At 41.3% G+C, this 21098-nt stretch overlaps 1 protein-coding gene across 2 annotated transcripts in view; it reads right to left on the bottom strand.

The window, feature by feature from the left end:
* Positions 1–21098, bottom strand: part of Map3k3 (mitogen-activated protein kinase kinase kinase 3) — a 72070-nt gene that overhangs the window by 20583 nt on the left and 30389 nt on the right. For both annotated transcript variants that reach the window (NM_011947.4, XM_011249037.3), the window contains 2 exons: positions 18471–18584; positions 12168–12288 (listed from right to left, as the gene is read on the bottom strand). In NM_011947.4, coding sequence (NP_036077.1) covers positions 12168–12288; positions 18471–18584 — 235 coding nt within the window. The remainder of the gene's footprint in view (positions 1–12167; positions 12289–18470; positions 18585–21098) is intronic.

The following is a 21098-nucleotide window of genomic DNA, read 5'->3' as shown; positions in this document are numbered from 1 at the left end:
GAAACTAAAGCTGCTCTGAGTATAAATTTAGGGATATTCTGCCGTGAACTCAACTCACAGAGCAATAAAATCAGCTAAGATGCCAGGCAGTGATGGCGCACACCTTTAATCCCTGCACTCAGGAGGCAGAGGCAGGTGGATCTCTGTCAGTTCAAGGTCAGCCTGGTCTACAGAGTGAGTTCCAGGACAGGCAAGACTAAAGAAATGCTAAGATGACTCCTGCCTCCTGTGTGTCTGCTTCTTTCACTTTCACTAGTTCCATAATCCAGAATTCTATATTAAATCTCTTCTTTCTGAAAGAAATTACAATGGTTCTTTTCTAGCATTTGAACCCAAGATGCTCTAGAATAAGAAGAGACTATAATTTTACCTAGAACAAAACTTAAAAGTCTCTTATAAGTGATTAATTAGAAAAACAAAAAACCCTCTTTCTTGTTGGTGATATTTGATATTGATATTAGTAGTAGTAGGGGATTGATTCCCCCTGGCTTTGGCAGTTGGGATCAATCTAGTATACAAGGCCACTGCCGCAGACCCTGGAGGGCCTGGGGTGGGGGTGGGGTAAGAGCAAAGGTTTTCTGAGCTTTTATTTCCAGCCAGAGACTTTCACTTTTTCCAATCCACACTGTGGCCTACAAAAAACCAGCCTTGCTATCTGATGGGCGACATGCCAGGGGCTATTGTGCACAGGCCCACTGCCTGGAGCAGGAAAGGGAAGTCTCCCCAGACCAGTGACTATCAGAGGAAGCAAATGGAAACAGCAGGAGGCAGCATGACTGCTCCAGGGTATTTTCAGTTTTGTTTTTATCTTCATTTCAAAAACTGAGTCAATGAGAGGCACATCAACCGTTGAGAACAAGTGAGAGACGGACAGGCCATGATGCTGCTGAGCATATTTACTAGCAATGCCCAGGAGAGCTCCAGAAGGTGCAGAGCTCTACTATCAAAGCACAACTGACTCCACAGTCTTTGAGGGCACGCTGGTGGGAGGGATGGCAAGGGATGGGAGGGGGACTCCCAGGGGACAGCCTTTACTGATACTCCAGGCTGGCTGTGCTGCTCTAGCCACATCAAGAGGCCCAGGCAGCATCGCCGAAGCCTATCTGAAGAGCTTCCTCTGAAGGCATTCTAAATGGAAAGAGAAGTCCAGGGTTTAAGCATGAGCTGTTACAATTCGTCCCAGATTATGTCACTCTGCTAGTTTCTTTAACCCAGAGAAGCCGAGCAGAAACTGTTTGTATTCTGACTGAGGCTGAAATGCAGCCTCTCACTCTCCTCAGAGAACCCTCATCAGGAAGCTGATGCAATCAGGAAGCTGCCTCCACAGGGAGTTCTAGGGCTTTGGGTCAGTGTTAATGTGCAGGTCACTGCAAGTACAAAGAGATATTCTAAATCCTTTTCTCTTTTAGGGGACAGATGAGATAGGACAGTAATCTAATCTTTTTTCTTCTTCTTCAATAGAAAACTGGAAGCAACATTTCTTGAACTGCTAACATGGGGGATAAGGCTGTACAAAAATACTTCTCAACCTTTCTATCCCACAGACACTAGCAGCAACCTATGTTTCAGTTTTTAAGCAGGTATTATCATCATACACTTTATAATCTTACGTAGTATCACAGAATTTACTGTGAGGAGAAAAGAACCTCTGGAGTGAAGGAAGGAGACCATTTTATTTTCTCAATGTGTAATAGCAGAAACCACCTCAACCATCATGGTTTCTTGTCCCGGGACTGGAAGTTTATACTATGCAGTGTTTTGACTTTCTGCTACCAGCTATTGCTATAATAAGATTCCAGCTTTTCCCTTTTTCCCTTCATCTGAACTCACCCTCTACTTGGAGGTAGATATTTTTCTCCTTTTCACGGCATTACTGTCCTAGATTCCACAAAGCACCTCCTGCTGAAGTTCACATATCTGTGGTCTATTTGTCTTCCCTCTCTTTAGAAGCTTATTCCTCTCATTTGCTGAGATCTCTAAAATATTCTGATCATATATATGGTATACTGTATATGTGTATGATGATAGAGGCTGTGTGTGTGTGTGTGTGTATATATATATATATATATATATATGTATGTATAATACCACCCCACCCCACCCCTTAAGCCACTAGCTTTCACCAAACACCTTCAAAAGATCAATTGCCTCCACTGATCTTCAGGGTTGCAGTCTGGCCTGCTGACCATGGGATTAAAGTGGAAAAGCAAGAAAGGTATAGCTCAGGTAGAGCGCTGATAAGTATGGCTAGAGTCTTGAGTTCAACCCCCTGTACTGGGGGTGGGAGGGAAGACGGTGTAACAGAGGCAAAGGCTCTTAAGATACACTAGGACAAAGGGATTAGAATGTACCTTCTATAAATACATTAGTTGTGATTTGACTATGTAGTTTCAGGGCACCACCCAGCAAATTATGGAGGAACAGTGCTTGAATTTCCATAGGCAAAGATATAAAGGATAGACTCATATAGGGAAATTCCATCTGTCTCTCTAATGATCTCTTCACAAGGCTATTCATTCTTTGAGGTAAATTCATGATCACGGATTTTTGTTGGTTTTGAGACAGTATCCTCGCACTGTAGCTTTTGACTAGAACTAATTACAATACTACGTTAATGTCCTGAATGCTGGGAATATATAGGCATGATTCACTGTACCTGCCTGGGTTTTTATTGCTGTTGTTGTTGTTGTTATTGTTTTTAGCACAAACTAATTTAACAGATTATCTGGCTTGAAAATGATGGAATTCAATGTGTATTTGTTATGATAGAAAAAAAGGTTAACAGTAGCAATTTCAAATATTTCAAGAGCTGTCATATAAAATACTTAATCTCTGTTATCTGAGTTGCTTAAGGCAACCTTATAAGGATAAATTGGTAAACTGAGAAAAGGCAGACTTTCAACCCAGTATGAGGAAATTTCTCAGTAAAGATTTCTATAACTGCACTGGGGTCCTTTGTACTCCTCCAGCTGTACACATGCTGCAATGAGAGCTGAGTCTCCCTCAGGTTGTAGTTTTCAACTACTCACAGGTGTGACTAAGAAGAACCAGGCAGGAGGCTGAATTGCTAAAACTTACTAACTTTGACTTCTCCACTGACTCCATTTCTTCCACTAGTGTTTTTCTTAGTCCTTCAGCTTTTGACTCTTGGTCTCTTCCCATGTCCCTTTACCTCTAGAAAGCTTTACACTGGACCAGCTTATAGTAAGCACCTAGACACTTGTGGATAAAAGTGTCAATTGTAACCCTTTATCCTCAACACTCCCCCACTCTTTATACTACTTCTAGCTTTGTCTTTCTTCTCTCTGAGCTGCAGTCCTGTAATATCTGCTGTGCTACAAGTCAAGTTTCAGGTTTATGAGGCATGCACTTACCAACTGAGCTACATCGCCAGCCTCAAGACCCACGCGTCCGACTGTCTCAAAGGCATTTAAAATTCAACATGACAGCGGCTAGAGAAATGCTCCACAGTTAAGAGCACTGGCTGCTCTTCTAGAGGATCTGGGTTCAATTCTCAGCACCCATATGGCTGCTCACAACTGTCTGTAGCACCAATTCAAACAGACATACACAGAGCAAAACACTGAATAAACTAAATAAATCTTTAAAAAAAAATGGGGGGTGGGGTGGCTGGAGAGATGGCTTAGTAGTTAAGAGCACTGACTCTTCCAGAGGTCCTGAGTTCAATTCCTAGCAACCACATGGTGGCTCACAAGCATCTGTAATAGGATCTGACACCCTCTTCTGGTGTGTCTGAAGACAGCTGCAGTATACGCACAGAAGTAAAATAAGTAAATAATTCTAAATAAATAAATAAATAAATAAAATTCAACATAACAAAATGTCAGGTCTGTCTTCCACCAGTACCCCAAACCAGATTCTCTTCTAGTAACTGCCTTCTTTTGGTATTAGAGCTCTTGCAGAGTTTTAAAACATTTGAGTTTTATGTGCAGGTGAAACTGCAGGGAAGAAACAATGACACCTTTACCTACCCCCTCAAAGAGGGATGGCATATACTCAAAAAAATAAAAAAGCTCAATAGAGGAAGTCAACTTTCATTTAGTGTTTTACATCACACAAGAGCATTCAGCATAAAATGCAAAAGGCCTGAGTAATGTTCCATTTTTATACTTTAATGTGACAGGCAAATGTGATCAGACAGAAAGGGTCGACCTTACACAACAGATGTGAGGGAACTCAGTAAGGCCTATTGAAATTCTTCTTGGCCTCAATAAATGGGGTCTTCCCTCAAAGGTAAAGTGTAGCACCAGTTCTAGGATGAGTGGCTTCAGACCTGCTCTCAAACAACAAAATAGTTCAGAGGAACTAACTTACTTACTTACTTTCTTTCTTTCTTTCTTTCTTTCTTTCTTTCTTTCTTTCTTTCTTTCTTTCAAGATTTATTTATTATTATATGTAAGTACACTGTAGCTCCTTCAGACACACCAGAGGAGGGCGTCAGATCCCTTTACAGATGGTTGTGAGCCACCATGTGGTTGCTGGGATTTGAACTCGGAACCTTTGGAAGAGTTGTCAGTGTTCTTAACCCACTGAGCCATTTCTCCAGCCTCCAGAGAATTTCTTTATAGCTAGCTCTTACACAAAAGTTGAGATTAGGTTAGAGTAATATTTCTAGGTTTTATGACTAGTTTTCCAAGATAGGGTTCTCAACTTTTCATGACCCACAGAGGAAAAGAGATTTTTATTCTATGGCCTGCGTCGGGAAAAGAGTGGAGTAGGACACAGGACAAAAGGAAGTCTGAAGCAAACTGCTTCTGAGATCCTCCAAACATCTTTCCATGCAAAATATTTAGGAGTCAAAGAACCATGCTGGGGTATATTTTTTTCCTGAGCACCACGACTATCAACTAATAATAACAATATTATAAATAAAGCTCGGGTATTTTCGTTTTACATTTTATTTTATTTATATGTATGAGCGTTTTCTGCATTTATGCCTATGTATTATAGGCATGCCTGGTGTCTGTGGATACCAGAAAGGGAGTGGGGTCAGATCCCTGAGAACTGGAGTTTATGGATGGTTGTGAGTGATCATGTGGGTCCCCTGCTAGAGCACCAAGTTCTCTCGACTACTGAACCATCGTTCCAGACCCCCTATGCCTTTTCTAAAAATCCTTTTTTTTCTATGATATGGGTCTTTGCTTGAATGTACATCTGTGTTCCCATTGAGACCAGAAAAGGGCATTGGACCCCTCTACATCTGCAGTTATAAGTAATTGTGAGCTGCCATGTGGGTACTGACAACTGAACCCAGGTCCTCTGGAAGAGCAGCCAGAGCCCTTAACTGTTGAAAAACTTCTGTAGCCAAGCTGAGGTGTGTTCAGCTATAAAGCTGGAAATGTAGTTCAGCTGGGAGAATAATTGCCAAGCATGCATAAAGTTCTGGGTTCTATTCCCAGCTCCAAATAAACCAGGTATGGTAGTGCATGCCTGTACTCCCACAATCCCAGAACTAGGGAGGTAAAGGCAGAAGGATCTGAAGGCTAAGTAAGATGCATCCCTGCTACAGAAAGAGTTTGAGGCTAGCCTGGGATATATGAGATCCTGTGTCTGTCTCACACATACATGGGGAAGGGGTGGGGAAGAGAGACAGACAGAGAGACAGAGAGATCGATCCTCACATACATAACCTATGGAAAACTCTATGTATGCTTGTGATGGGACGAGTCCCAAATTTTAGAATGATTATAAAAATAGTCTCGCCCTCACAGAAGCCCTAAAAGGATCTTAAGAACTCCCCTGGTTCCACATTCCACACTGTAAAAACTACTAACATGCCAGTAGTCATTCTGTCAGTGTTACCTCTAGATGTCTCAAATCCATCTGTTCCTTGTCTTTACCTCTGGCACCAGACTGATCCAAGCAAGGTCTTCTTTCACCTAGACCACCCACATTGGAATGTATGGTTCCTGGGTCCAGGTCTTGCCCTTCCAGTCTGTCCTTCACACTTCAGCCAGACATTCTTTGACAATGCAAATCTGAATATGTCAGCCTATCTTTTCATCATTACTTAAAAACTAGTGACTTTTCACTGCTTTCAACAAGGATTAAAATGAGTCTTCATTACTGTCTGCTAGGGTCCTGTCCCCTCTCTTTGGGAAGGCCTGCTTTCTTTGCTCCTGGTTCTTAGTACTCCAGACACCAGTACTTCTCTTCAACAGTTCACATTCTTTCCAGCCTTAGTTCTCAACAAACAAAACATCTGTCCAAAGCCCTTGACCCCAAATCTCTGCACAGCTTCTCTCTGTGCTTTAGGTGGTGGCCCTATGTTCTCCTGATCCCAAAACCAGGCCCTGTTCCTCTTTTACATATCATACAGCACCACACACCCTCCGAGTCAGCTTGTAGCTACACTGACCAGATTATGATAAGCAAACTTTTTTTTTACAGGTCTACATTGTCCACAGCACAAAGCCTGTGTCTTGTTTGGTATCCAGGTTTCTGGTCCATGATAAGACTTTTTTTGGTAATGAATGAACAAAGACACAGTTAGATGGAAGAGATATCATGATTAGCATTCTAGTGGAGATGAGTATATGGTGCAACATTTTGCTGTGACTTCCAACCAACTACAAAAAAGCAAAAACAAAAACAAAAAAACCCTAGGTACAGTCAAGAGTTCTTAGAAAGTGGCCTTGAGATACTTTCTTGACCTTCTCTATGCCTCTGCTAAATGTATCAGCCTACCCAGACCTGAAAGGCAGGACATCCCCCACAGCTCACCCTAAGTCCTCTCTCTTCAACGCCTATGGGACTCCTCCAGAAGCTTGTTAGGTGCAGCTCCTCCTCAGAATGCACTTGCCATGTTACTCTGGTAGAAATGGAAGAAGCTGGGTATGGTAAGGCAGTGCATGCCTATAATCCCACCACTTAGGAGGTACAGGCAGGACGATCACATGTGTAGGTGCACTTGGGCTGTATGAGGGGTTTTTGTTGTTGTTTTTTCCAAACAGGATTTCTCTGTGTAGTCTTGGCTACCCAGGGAGCTCCTCCTGCCTTTGCCTCTGCCTCCAAAGTGCTGGGATTAAAGACATGTACCATCGCCACCCAGATTTGGGTTTGTCTTTTACCTCGAGCACACACGGTGAATTTGGAGCCCTCCCTCCATGTTCTTCTGTAATGACGCCCAGGAGGTGTTCTTTCCCATGCCTGCGATGCTAGCCTCAACTCACCCTTTGGGCATCAGTTCTGATGTTATCATTACTATAAAAGTTTTTACTCAGCTGGGCGTGGTGGCGCACGCCTTTAATCCCAGCACTTGGGAGGCAGAGGCAGGCAGATTTCTGAGTTCGAGGCCAGCCTGGTCTACAGAGTGAGTTCTAGGACAGCCAGGGCTACACAGAGAAACCCTGTCTCAAAAAACCAAAAAAAAAAAAAAAAAAAGTTTTTACTCTACGGAGAATCTGTGTTCCTACCACCCTTGACTTCCCATAGGCTTCACTGTCCTGCTCATTCCAGCTCATTGAATAAAAGCCAGGCTCTAGGTATGCTGAGATATGGGTACCCATTTTCCAGATAAAACAAAATAAAATAAAAATCATATTTAATATGTCTATTCAAGGAAATGATTTCCATATATGGTTCCCTACAACATGGTAAAGGACCTCAGTGGCCCAGCAGTTAGCCCTTGCCTCCACACAGGAATCACAGGTTCATGTTTAGGGGCAGAAAACCCAATTACTGCCCTGGGTCAGTCTTCAGCAATTACAAAGAATGATGCTGCCCAGCCTCCTCGTCTATTTCTACAAAGACCCTGGGAAAGCTTTCCTCTGCATCTCCACTCTCTCCCGGTATGATGGACTCAGACACCTGCCAACCTGCTACTCACTAACTCTAGTTCTGTGTGAAAGAGCAAGAGAAATAGGTAACCCTATGCTGCTGACTTTGCCCAAATTGGCTTCAAACTCACAATTCTCCTGTTTCAACCTTGTGAGTGGCTCACCATGCTTGAAGGTGGGCTCTCCTTGGGCAGAATGTATAAGCTCCATTCCAGTTTCCTAACAATGTAAAAAAATCTCCAAACCTCAGAGGTCTTTTTACACTTATTCAGATTTGTAATGGTGTTGATTTTGTGAGAATTTATTCATCCACAGTCTAAAGTTTCTTTCTTTCTTTTTTTTTTTTTTTTTTTTTTTGGTTTTTTGAGACAGGGTTTCTCTGAGTAGCCCTGGCTATCCTGGAACTCACTTTGTAGACCAGGCTGGCCTCGAACTCAGAAATCCACCTGCCTCTGCCTCCCAAGTGCTGGGATTACAGGCATGAGCCACCACCGCCCGGCCAGTCTAAAGTTTCTTAAATCACAAGTTTGTTGTTGCTATGTATTTCTTTTCCAATATCCATCATCTGTGTGATTATTTTTCACTCTTTTCTATTTTGCTATTAGAACATTCTCCATGTCTGCTTGTCTTTTTACTTTCTCCAGTATTGTTCTTTGGTTTGTTTTCTTTTTCTTTTTTCTTCCTTCCTTCCTTCCTTCCTTCCTTCCTTCCTTCCTTCCTTTCTTAGGGGAAAGTCTTTTTTTTTTTAATTCTTTAAGATTTATTTATTTTATGTATGTGAGTACACTGGCGCTATCTTCAGACACACCAGAAGAGGGCATCAGATCCCAGTACACACAGTTGTGAGTCACTATGTAACAGTTGCTGGGAACAGAACTCGGGTCCTCTGGAAGAGCAGTTAGTGCTCTTTTTTTTTTTTTTTTAAGATTTATTTATTTATTTATTTTATATAGCTGTATAGATGGTTGTGAGCCATCATGTGGTTGCTAGGAATTGGGAATTGAACTCTGGACCTCTGCTCCAGCCCCGTTAGCTCCGGCCCAAAGATTTATTTATTATTATATATAAGTACACTGTAGCTATTTTCAGACACTCCAAAAGAGGAAGTCAGATCTCATTAAGAATGGTTGTGAGGGCTGGTGAGATGGCTCAGTGGGTTAGAGCACCCGACTGCTCTTCCGAAGGTCCAGAGTTCAAATCCCAGCAACCACATGGTGGCTCACAACCATCCGTAACGAGATCTGACTCCCTCTTCTGGAGTGTCTGAAGACAGCTACAATGTACTTACATATAATAAATAAATAAATCTTTAAAAAAAAAAAGAAAGAAAAGAAAAGCTATTAAAAAAAAAAAAAAAAGAATGGTTGTGAGCTACCATGTGATTGCTGGGATTTGAACTCAGGACCTTTGGAAGAGCAGTCAGTGCCCTTAACCACTGAGCCATCTTCTCCAGCCTGAGGGAAAGTTCTTATATAGTACAAGCTGACTTCAAACTTACTATATAGCCAAGGGTGGCTTTGAATTCCTGATACCTAGCCTCTAAAATGCTAGCATTTTACAAGCATACACTCCAACATCCAGTTTCTTCTCCAATAAGTTTTAAGTATTGTTTTCCTTTTCTTGATAAGATGTGATGTATTTTGTAGCTGGGAGTATGGCTCTGTGTGTAGAGCAATTGCCCAGCATGTCCAAGGTTCTAGGTTCAAATCATATCACTGCTTAAAAAACAACCCAAACGCAAACACATACACACAACATCCACATACCACACACAAACCAAACGTTTTGTGTCAAAACACACATGGGATTTGAAAAGGTATTGCTTCTTTATGACTTTTTATTTTGGATTTTATGTTTTGAGACAGGGTTTCAAAGGTCTAGGCTGGCTTTAAACATCTGATGTAGATGAGAAAGCCCTAAACTCTTATCTTCCCACCTAAGTCATTCATGGTGCCATGATACCCAAATTAGCTTTTGTTTTATTTTGCATTTTCAGACAGGGTTGGCTCCATGTTGTCTGCATGTGTCACAATGCCCATCTTCCCTATGGTTCCTATTTTTACTAAATTATACTTAAAATAGTATTTTTGTTATGGAATTACAGAAGTTTTCTCATTTTTTTGTTAGTGTGTATGGCTTTTTGTTAATTTGTTTTGAGACAGGGTCTCACTGTGTAAGCTGTGACTGGTCTAGAATTCTATGCAAATGAGGCTGACCTCAAACTCACAGGGATCCACCTGCCTCTGCTCCTGAGTGCTGGGGTAAAAGGTGTGTATATGAGTCACCATACCCAGATGCTTGGTTTTTGAGACAGGGTCTGATGTGGCTTAGCTGGTCTGTCACTCACAACATAAAGCAGGCTGGCTTTCTTACACTCTGGGCATTCCTTTTATTTCTGCCTTCTGAGTGCTGAGTTCATAAGACACACTATCATACCCGTGTTTGAGAGTTTACTTTTAATACCCTACTACAAAGGCTATGTTTATAAAAGGTCTGTATTTTCTTGGGGGGAAAAAAGTCTCTTTTCTATAGTTTCTAAATACATCCAATAACTAATGTCTTAAAATTATTAGCTCTCAAAGAGTCTTTAATTAACAAAATGGATTTTTGCACTTCATTAAAATTTCTAAAACAATGAATGTGGTAGCTCATGCCTGAGGGAGATCCCAGCACTGAGGGAGAAAGGCAAGAGGATTGTAAGTTCTAGGGCAAGCAAAGCCACATACTGAGTTTCAGAGAAGCTAGAGTAAGACCTTATGTTTAAAAAAAAAAAGGACTACAGTAAAAAGGCCAAGTTGGAGAGTTAAAAGACAGCTCAGTGGTTAAGAGTACTTGCTACTCTTGCTGAGGACTGGGATTAAGCTCCTATTAGCCACAACTGTCTGCAATTCTATTTCTAGAAAATTAAATGCCCTTTTCTGGCTTCTAAGGACATTTGTCGTCCACATGATGTACATACATTCAGAAACACACATATACACATTTAAAAAAAAAATCAAGTTGCTATTATTTCTCAGGTTCCAGACAATCAGATTTTTAGGACATTCTGCACAGGGTCTATTGCAATCTTGCCTCTTTCTCTTCAACTAGCTTATGAAAACATACCCATCAATTACTTAAAAATCTGAAAATCATTTACATTCAAACATGCAGCTACAAACATTAAATATGAGTGCCTGAGTTCCAGAAATTACTCAGTGAGGCAACGCCAGTGTCTCAGCAGCTCGTTTCTCCTGGCTACTCTCTTGGGAAGAGCATCACTCTGAAGCAGAACAAGGTTAAATCCTCCCAGAGCCAGCTCGGGATCTGCAGAGAGCAGCTAAATTTGAATGAATTCTCTCTAGTGTGAAAAGGAAAACCTGGCTTCCTAGTGGCAGCAGCAGGTGTCTCAGATCATCAGGGTAGCAGGCACATGCAAATGTTTGATAAAGCATAGTTCTTTTAGATTTTTAAAAAGATTCGTTTATATGTATTTACACATAGATATGTGTGCATGTGAGTGCAGATGACCACCAAAGTCTGCAAAGAGAACTGAATTCCCTAGAGCTGCAGTGACAGGCAGTTTAGAGCCACTTGTCATGGGCGCCAGAAACTGAACTTTGGTCCCTGAAAGAATAGTACCTATTCTAAACCACTGAGCATCTCTCCAGCCTCCAGATTTCTACCTTGATAAAAATCCCACAGTTCAAGAAATGGGCTTTCTCCTCAAATCCTTTGCTGGCTAGTTCTATGTTAACTTGACACAAGCTAAGTGTCATCTGGGAGGAGGAAACCTCAACTGAGAAAATGCCTCCATGAAGACAGGGCTGAAGGCAAGCCTCTAAGAGAGACCTTAACTAAGAGAGACCTTGAGAAGTATCCAGAGGAACACTGTATTTTCTGCTATATAATGCACAAGCCTGATTTAGAACGAACGCCTTCCTCGGGAGGTCTAGCAGCATCTACATAATTTCTTTGCTGTTCAGTTGTACATACTCTGTCAATGCTGAGTCTCCAGGGTAACTCAGCTGACTGTCAGCGTCTTCCATGAAGCCCAGGATTTCTTAGGAGTAAGCAAGAAGCCTGTGCTCAAAACTAAAATGCAGACCTGACCCCTAACTTGACAGGTCCCCTGCGAGTATTCAAACGAATCCCTAAGATCACTTTCTCAGGGATGTTTAAAACAAATTTAACCATGTCATCCTATTATTATATTCTAAGATCCTCAAAAGTCCAGGTCATTTCATGTCCCCTCTACCCCAAATAAAAATGTAGAGCACTACTTTGCATAGTGATAGTCAACGAGCATTTGATGACTGTTTAGTAGTTGAATATTTTAAATGTGAACACATCAAATTTACAAGGATAGTAAAGAAGAAAGAGACTTACTGACAGACAGGTGCCTGCTTCTGGGCTCAGGAGCTTGGTAGATGGTATTTATATCCCCTGCAGACTGGGAAGGCTTGATCCGAACCTGCCTGGACACTCCAGAGTGGGGAGAGGAACTAGTCTATAAGAGAGGAGGCAAAAGTGTGAGCTACATTTTAAGTAATCAGGTCTATGAAGGATCTTCGTCTTTCCTTAGGACTCTCACACTCCTCAGGCACCTTTTAATGCGTTAGCTACCAGGTTTTTCAGGAAGTCTCAATCCTCACTTGCCACATCACTATGCTTGCTGTATGTTCACAGCTTCAGTGATAATTAAGCACTAAGATCTGCTGCCCCGACTCAAGAGGTGATGACCCAGATGCAGAAGAGTAACAGACATCCACGTAGTAATCCGTCACACAAGAAAGCGCTGTAAATACCCTCTCATAAAACTAGCTATCGAGAGGATGAAGAGGCGGCTCAGCAGCTAAGAGCACTGGCTGCTTTTACAGACGACCCAGGTTCAGCTCCCTGGACCTACATGGCAGCTCAAAACTAACTCCAGTTCCAGAGGACTCAACACCCTCTCTGGCCTCCTGCATTCATCATTAATCCTGCTAGCCCAGTCAAGATACCAGGCAAGAAATTAAATTGAAACACTGAGAAAGCTTAAAACTGAAAACTGAGGATGAGCAAGTTATACTAGGACATAATTTAAAAAAAAAAAAAAAAAGCATTACCAAGAGTAAAAATAGGAGCTACAATTTGGGCTAAAGTTTTTTGCTTGCTTCTCTGTATCTCTTCTACCTCCCAACAGGGGGGAAAGTACCACATAAACAATCTCTATATCCTGTCCTTCAGGAAAAAGGTTTCCCGCTTCCAGGGGCAAGTCCAGCTGCCAAGCAGCCTTCTCCAGCCTTCCCATGCCAGACTTTATCACATGGAGGGTTGTCTTGACAAACTGTCTTGCTTTAACAGGAAGTCAGAAACAAGGGGAAGTGAATGTTCTTGCTGAAGCCTCCGATGTGCAATAGCTCTCTGCTGAGAGTCAGAAAGGAAAAAACAGTCCAAACCACATACTGGGGGGAAAAGGGCAAGGAGGGGCCCCACAGCCCTGCAGTTAGGGAAAAAGCTATACGATGGGTATCCAAGGTCCTCTGCTTAGATGCAAAGCCTTTTACATAGTGGGCATTGACTCTATCTTGGCAAAACATGGATTTAAAATGTATCAAAGAACATATACTCTAACATTCAGTTTTTAAAAATCTATAAACTGGGGGTAGGAGGGGCTGGAGAGTTCAGAAAAGCACTAGTTGTTCTCTCAGAGGGCTCAGGTTTGATTCCCAGCACCAATATGACAGACAGCTCACAACTGTATATAACTCCAATTCCAGGAGATCTAACACCCTTTTCTGGCCTCTATGAACATCAGGCACACATGTAGTACAGGCAAAACACCAATACACAGTTGGGCTCAATCTCCAGCACTGAGTAAAACTAGTCATGGTGATGCATATCTGTAACTCCAGCACTCTGTGGGTGGAGGGAGGAGGATCAAGAAGAACAAGATCATCCTTAGCTACATGGTGAGTTCAAAATAAGCTTGGGCCGGGCGTGGTGGTGGCGCACACCTTTAATCCCAGCACCCGGGAGGCAGAGGCAGGCATATTTCTGAGTTCGAGGCCAGCCTGGTCTACAGAGTGAGTTCCAGGACAACCAGGGCTATACAGAGAAACCCTGTCTCAGAAAAACAAAACAGAACAAAACAAAACAAGCTTGGGCTAGAGACTTCCTCAAAACAAACAAACAATTATTTAAATACACAGTAACAAAGGCTGGATGGGGCAACTGCAGAAAATGGTGATCCACAGAAGAGAAATAAAAGGGTCAACATTTATCAGTGACAGGAATCAAAGACCAAAGATTTAGCATGCTGGAGCAGTGCACTCCAGTGTGATCTCTGGTGCCAGTCTATGAACTAGCAGCACACTGGTAACCAGTAATGTACAGTAATTCTGGAAATATAGCAATTTGGCAGAGGAACCTTACATTGACTGAACATAACAATTGAAAACTATGGGCTTATAGTTATAGGTGTTCATGTTTCCATGGATGCGTGTTAAATCCAGGACCAGGGCTTTGCACTTACTAGGCAAGCATTCTACCACTGAACTGGCTACAAACCCCAGTCTATCGGCTTTATATTTTATACTTCACTTTTCTATTCCTTCTTGAGACAGGGTCTCTCTACTCTATAGCTCTAGTTGTTCTGGAACTCACTATGTAGACCAGGCTAACTCTGAACTACCAGAGAGATGTTCTTGCTTCTTATGTCTCCTGAGTGCTATGATTAAAGGTGTATACCATCAACCCCAGCCCTATTTCACTTTTCAAATTAAAAAATAAATACATGGTTAATGAAAAATTAGAAATCAAAAGGACAAAACTGATATTTCATGTGCATAAATGTAGATGACATGGATTAATGATGGGTGTATTTCCTTGGTCTGCACCTTTTAAAACAATTACTTACTTAAAAATCACTTGGGGGGGGGGCGCTTGAGACAGGGTTTCTCTGTATAGTCCTAGCAGTCCTGGAACTCACTTTGTAGACCAGCTGGCCTCGAACTCAGAAATCCACCTGCCTCTGCCTCCCGAGTGCTGGGATTAAAGGCTGCGCCACCACTGCCTGGCCATACTATTTATTTATGTATTTACTTGCTTCTGTGTGCACATGTATAGAGCTCAGAGGAGAGCTTTTGAGAGTCAGTTCTTGCCTTCCACCATGTAGGCTCGAGACCAAACTCAGGTCATGAAGGTTGGCAGTTAAGTGCCTTTACTTCCTGAGTCATCTCAATCAATCTATCTATCTATCTATCTATCTATCTATCTATCTATCTATCTATCTATCTATCTATCAACTATCAGAGGCAGAGTCTCATTATGTTGCCCTGGCTGACCTTTTTTAGTCTGTGTGTACATGTATATGTGAAGGTACATATATGCCATAGCATGTATACGAAGACAACTTTTGGGAGTTGGTTTTTTTCTACCATGTGGGCCCTCAGAATAGAACTCAGGTTGTTAAGATTAGCAGCAAGAGCCTTTACCCACTAAGAGACTTGTCACCCCATCTTTATTTCTCCTTCTATTACTACTACTACTACTACTACTACTACTACTACTGCTGCTGCTGCTGCTTTTGAGTAAGGGTCTCACTGCTGGTGGCCCCCAAAAATCACAAAAATCTGTCTGCCTCTGCCTCCCAAGTGTCGTGGTTAAAGGCATTCCCCACCACACCTAACCTCCACTGTTATTGTTAAATGTAAGTATTAATACTAAAAATAAAAACAGTTTAAATTTGTCAATAGTAAACCACCAAAAAAATTTATGTAATTATGGTATATCTTGTGAAGGAAATTATGTGCCATTGTAAATTATAATTATGAAGAATAAACACCAGCACAATGTTCATGACAATATTAAGTAAAAGCATAACTTAAGAGACTTGCAGAAATAGCACTAAAACATTTACATAAAGTATGTACACATAAGTTAGAAACTCAAAAGGTATGTGTAGAAATAAACCAATTAATGTATTATGGCAAGGACTATGTACAACTGCTTTGCCTTTTTAAATGTGTAACTTTAAATCAGTGGTTCTCAACTTTCCTAATGTTTTGACCCTTTAATACAGTTCCTCATGTTGTGGTGACCCCTCCAATCAGAAAATTATTTTCATTGCTACTATTACATTCATTTACAATGTAAATGTAAATTATTTTCATTTACATTACTATTATGAATCGTAATATAAACATCTGCGCTTTCCAGTGGTCTAAGGTGACCCTGATGAAAGAGTTGTTTGACTCCTGAAGGGGTTGTGACCCACAGATTGAGAATCACTGCTTTAAATGATAGGACCTGAGACATTTATGTAGCACTTGTCCTATGTCAGACCATGAGTGTCAGAGCTCCAATGGTCAGTCATCTCTTAATGATTCTGTACCACAGCTCTCTCTGTCACCTTACGCACCTTTTGGTAACTGGGATATGGATGTAAATAACTACTCGCTGTCTTTAACTCCTCCTCAGGGGATCAGGAGTACAGGCATCACAGTCAGTCAGAGGTGATAGTTCTCAGGCAATGCTTCTACTAAGTTGCCAATGCAGACTGTTTTATAAGGAAGGGAGGTCTGTTAAAATGATCAACTTCTGCTAACAGTTTGTGCTGGCTCGTCTTAAGTCAACACAAGAGTTATCTGAATGGAGGGAACCTCAACTAAAGAAATGTTTCCATAAGATTCAGCTGTAAGGCATCCCCCATCCCTTTAATTTAGGTGTTTCAAGACAGGGTTTCTCTGTGTAACAGAGCCCTTGCTGTCCCGGACTCCCTTTGTAGACTAGGGGAGTAGCCTTGAACTCTCAGAGATCCGTCTACCTCCCGAGTGCTGGATTAAAGTCATGAGCTACTTTTGCCTGGCCCCATAAGGCAATTTTGTAATTAGTGATTAATGGGAGAGGGTGTCATTTATTGTGAGTGGTGCTATCCTTGGACTGGTGGTCCTGGGTTCTATTAAGAAAGCAGGCTGGGCAAGCCAGTAAGCAGCATTCATCCATGGACTCTGCATCAACTCCTGCCTCCAGGTTCCTGCCCTGTTTGAATTCCTAACTTGAGTTCCTTTGATGATGAACAGTGAAATGGAAGTGTAAGCCAATCCTTTCCTCCCCACCTTGTGTTTTGGACACAGGGTTTTACTGCAGAATTAGAAATCCTAAGACAGAGTTTCAAACACTCTCTGTGTATTATTTAGAGAAAGGATGGGAGAGTTGTCTCAAAACAATGATCCAGCTCCTGTTCTTAGAGAGTTTATAGTATCTTGTGATGTAATTTACAAATATGCAACAAGAAGACAATTACTAACCAAAATATGAACTAGTATGAAAACCACATTCAAACTGAAGAAATAACATAATAAAATAACCAACAAAGCTGGGCATGGTGGCACACGCCTTTAATCCCAGCACTCGGGAGGCAGAGGCAGGTGGATTTCTGAGTTCAAGGCCAGCCTGGTCTACAGAGTGAGTTCCAGGACAGCCAGGGCTACACAGAGAAACCCTGTCTCAAAAAACCAAAAATAAAAATAAAATAACCTACAATGCTGATACACTGTAACAGATAAAATCAAACTGGCTGCTAAACAAACAAACCAACAACCCAGAAGAATGTATGGACTTACTGCAGATAAGGAGGGAGTATGCTAAAGGATGTGAAAAAGATGAGAGTGGGGAGCTATAAGCAGGGGCAGCTGGCAATCGTCATGAACTGAATGAAAACAGCGTCCACAGGCTCATATCTTAGTCACCAAGAAGTGGGACTGGTTAAGAATTAGAAAGACTAGGAGGCGTGGCCTTTTTAGAGAAAATGTGTCACTAGGTATGGATGTTGAGGTTTAAAAAGCCCATGCTAGGCCCAGTTTTGGTCTATCCATCTGTCTGTATGTCCCTCCCTCTATTTCAAAAAACACAAAATAGAGTAAAATAAACTGGCAGCATAAGGGCTAGTCCACCTAAACTACTGTGGTATTCTATGTCCACAGATCTCAACTCATAACCATACTAACTGTCCTCGGTTTACTGTCTTCAAGTTTGAGAAAAGGGAGGAGTGCCAAGAAAACTTCGGGAACATGCATCTACAGTAATGGCAGACAGGTCAAGATTGCAAGCATACAATGCACACACAGAATGCAATTACAGAATGTACATCCAGAGGGACCACTCAGTACAGGAAATTATGTAAGAGAAAATTCCCAGACATCTAGTAAATGAGCACTTTAAGCTGGTTTACTCTACAGCCATTTTTCCCCAGTGAACAGAAGTAAAAGTATGTTTCTTATAATGTGTCTCCAAGGCAAGGCAAGGCAAGGCCTTGGAGTTGAGGAAGCTGGTTTCAAAACGCATGAGTCTCAAATCCCTGACAGCTTTTGGTACCTTCTATGCTACATAAATATCTCTTATTAAGGTCAAAAATCTAATAGAAGGACTGTGTGTGTGTGTGTAAAATGTTTTCTCCTTTACCATGAAATATTCTCCCACCCCCCACCCCCAACACTGTTAGTCAAATAATCTTTGTTGTAATTAACCCTAACAATCTGGCTTCCAATGAAATCAAATGTAGAAAACTTGCTGGTCCCTGATGGGGCTGGACTGAATGTTATACTCGTACTTTGGCTAAGAAACACAATATTCTATCAAATAAGCAAGGCAAAATGAAGAAATGTAAACTCTGTCTTCAGTTGCTGGGCCATGGCAGAGGCTACTTACATGGTTTCTGTCTTGGGATAACAGTAGTATCCTAAGGCTTTTCATACTTGAGCTTCTATCCAAAATGTCAATGGCTTTATCGAGATCATCTTGGTTTTTCAACAGGATGGAGAGCTACAACAACAGGACACAGAAAATCATACAAAATACAAACCCATTCCAGTGCTTTAGTGTGCAAAACAAAATCTAAAATATGTTTTAGAGAGAAACAATCTCATTGGTTTCATTGGGGTTTGAAGAGATCTAGCAGAAATTATATGGTTTTGTTTCCTCTCAATGTGAAGTAATTCCTAAAGAGATTTAGAGTTGTACATCCATCAGTCCTTCTCAATCTTTTTTTAAAAAAGGATTTATTTATAGCCAGGTGGTGGTGGCCCACGCCTTTAATCCCACCACTTGGCAGACAGAGACAGGCAGACTTCTGAGTTTGAGGCCAGCCTGGTCTACAAAATGAGTTGCAGGACAGCCAGGGCTATACAGAGAAACCCTGTCTCGAAAAACAAACACACACACACACACACACACACACACACACACACACACACACACACACACACAGACACACACACAGACACACACACACACACACAAAGATGTTTATTTATTTATTTTATGTATATGAGTACATATGGTTGTAAGCCATCATGTGGTTGCTGAGATTTGAACTCAGGACCTTTGGAAGTGCTCTTAACCATTGAGCCATCTTGCCAGCCTTCTCAATCTTAAAACAGTGCCATCACTACAAAGATGTATGTCTTATGCCCATTTATAGTTTGTCCCCCATTCCCACTACCAATGCCAGGCAGCCAGCAGCATATTTTCTATCTCTATAGTTTTCTATTTTCTAAACTTTTAATATAAATGGAATCATAATATGTGTGTGTGTTATATGCATGTATGTCTTGTTTGTTTTTTGAGACAGGGTATATGCAGCCTTGGCTGTCTTGAAACTCACTTTGTAAACCAGGTTGGCCTTGAACTCAAGAGAGCTTTCTGACTCTGCCTTCTGAGTGCTGGGATGCCAAACCTCTTTGTTTTAAAAGTTTATTTTATGTGTGGTCCTGAGTATATGTATATGTGTACCACATGCATGCAGGTGTCTGTAGAGACCAGAGAGTATATTGTATCCTTTAGAAATGGAGTTTTAGGTCATTATGAGCTGCTTGATATGGGTGCTGGGAACCAAACCTGAGTCCTCTTCAAAAGCAAGTTCTCTTATCTGCTGAGTCATCTCTATAGCCCCTAGATTAAATTCTTTATTTTTTAAAAGAGTATACTTGGGCTGGTGAGATGGCTCAGTGGGTAAGAGCACCCGACTGCTCTTCCGAAGGTCCGGAGTTCAAATCCCAGCAACCACATGGTGGCTCACAACCATCTGTAACAAGATCTGATGCCCTCTTCTGGAGTGTCTGAAGACAACTACAGTGTACTTACATCTAATAAATAAATAAATCTTTAAAAAATAAAAATAAATAAAAGAGTATACTTAGTTTTTAAATGAATATGCATGTTTGCCTGCATGAATGTAGGTGTACCTGGTGTGTGCCTTGTGCTTATACAGATCAGAAGGTATGAGATCTCCTCAAACTAGAAACATGGACAGTAGGGAGTTACCATGTGGTGCTGGGAACCAAATCTGCATCCTCTGCAAAAGTAACAAGTGCTCTTAACCACTGAACCACGTTTCCAGACCCTCAGTTCAATTTTTAAAGCTTTAGTCTTAGGCCAGAGACAGTGGCACACACCTGTTATACCAGCACTAAGAAGGCTGAAGTATGAGAATTACACAAGTTTGAGGCCAGTGTGCCTCGGCAACATGATGTGTTTCAGGTCAGCCTGGGCTACAGATAGAGACTTTGTCCCAATAAAACAGCAACAACAATAAAAAAAAGATTTTCACTTGTCTGATTTAGCCTGTGCTACTGCCACCAAGATGCATCTTTATTTTTGTAAATTATGAGTTAGTGATTTACTTACCAAGTTTGCCACATTTAAAAAATTTATTTAAAAAAACTAAAGATCACTGGGTGGTGTGATGGCGCATGCCACTTGTAATGCCAGTACTTGAGAAGCAAAAGCAAAAAGACCACAATTTTAAGGCCAGAGGGGGCTACTTAAAAGGACCTTGTATTAAAAAAAACAAAACAAGACCTTCAGCAACTAAGCCCAGGTGTGAGTACACACCTATAATCCCAGCACAGAAGTGCGTGAAGCAGGAAGATCATGAGTTTGATCAAAGATAGCCTGGGCTTCATATTGAGACTGTCTAAATAAATAAATAAATAAATAAATAAATAAATAAATAAATAAATACCTATAACTTTCAGCAACCACCAACCTAGGGACTAAACTGCAGAGACGTTTCCTAGTTTGTTATCAAATATAAAACTACACAGTAAGAGGTTAGGCACGTGGCTCAGTGGTGAAGCACTTGGATGGCTCACTCACGCCAATTGTCCCCAACACATTCCCTTTAACATACATGTTTTCTGTTACATAAGCATAAATACATTGCCTTTCAGAGTAATAAAAACCACTAGCCTAAAGCAACTGTAGCCTTTCTTAAGAGCTGGAAAAATAAAGTCATCTTCAAAAAAACTTCTTCCTGGGTGGACTATGGAACAGAAA

The sequence above is a fragment of the Mus musculus genome, chromosome 11, assembly GCF_000001635.26.
Source record: "Mus musculus strain C57BL/6J chromosome 11, GRCm38.p6 C57BL/6J".
Lineage (NCBI taxonomy): Eukaryota > Metazoa > Chordata > Mammalia > Rodentia > Muridae > Mus > Mus musculus.
The sequence above is the reverse complement of the archived record's forward strand: the minus strand, read 5'-3'. Positions and strand labels throughout refer to the sequence as shown.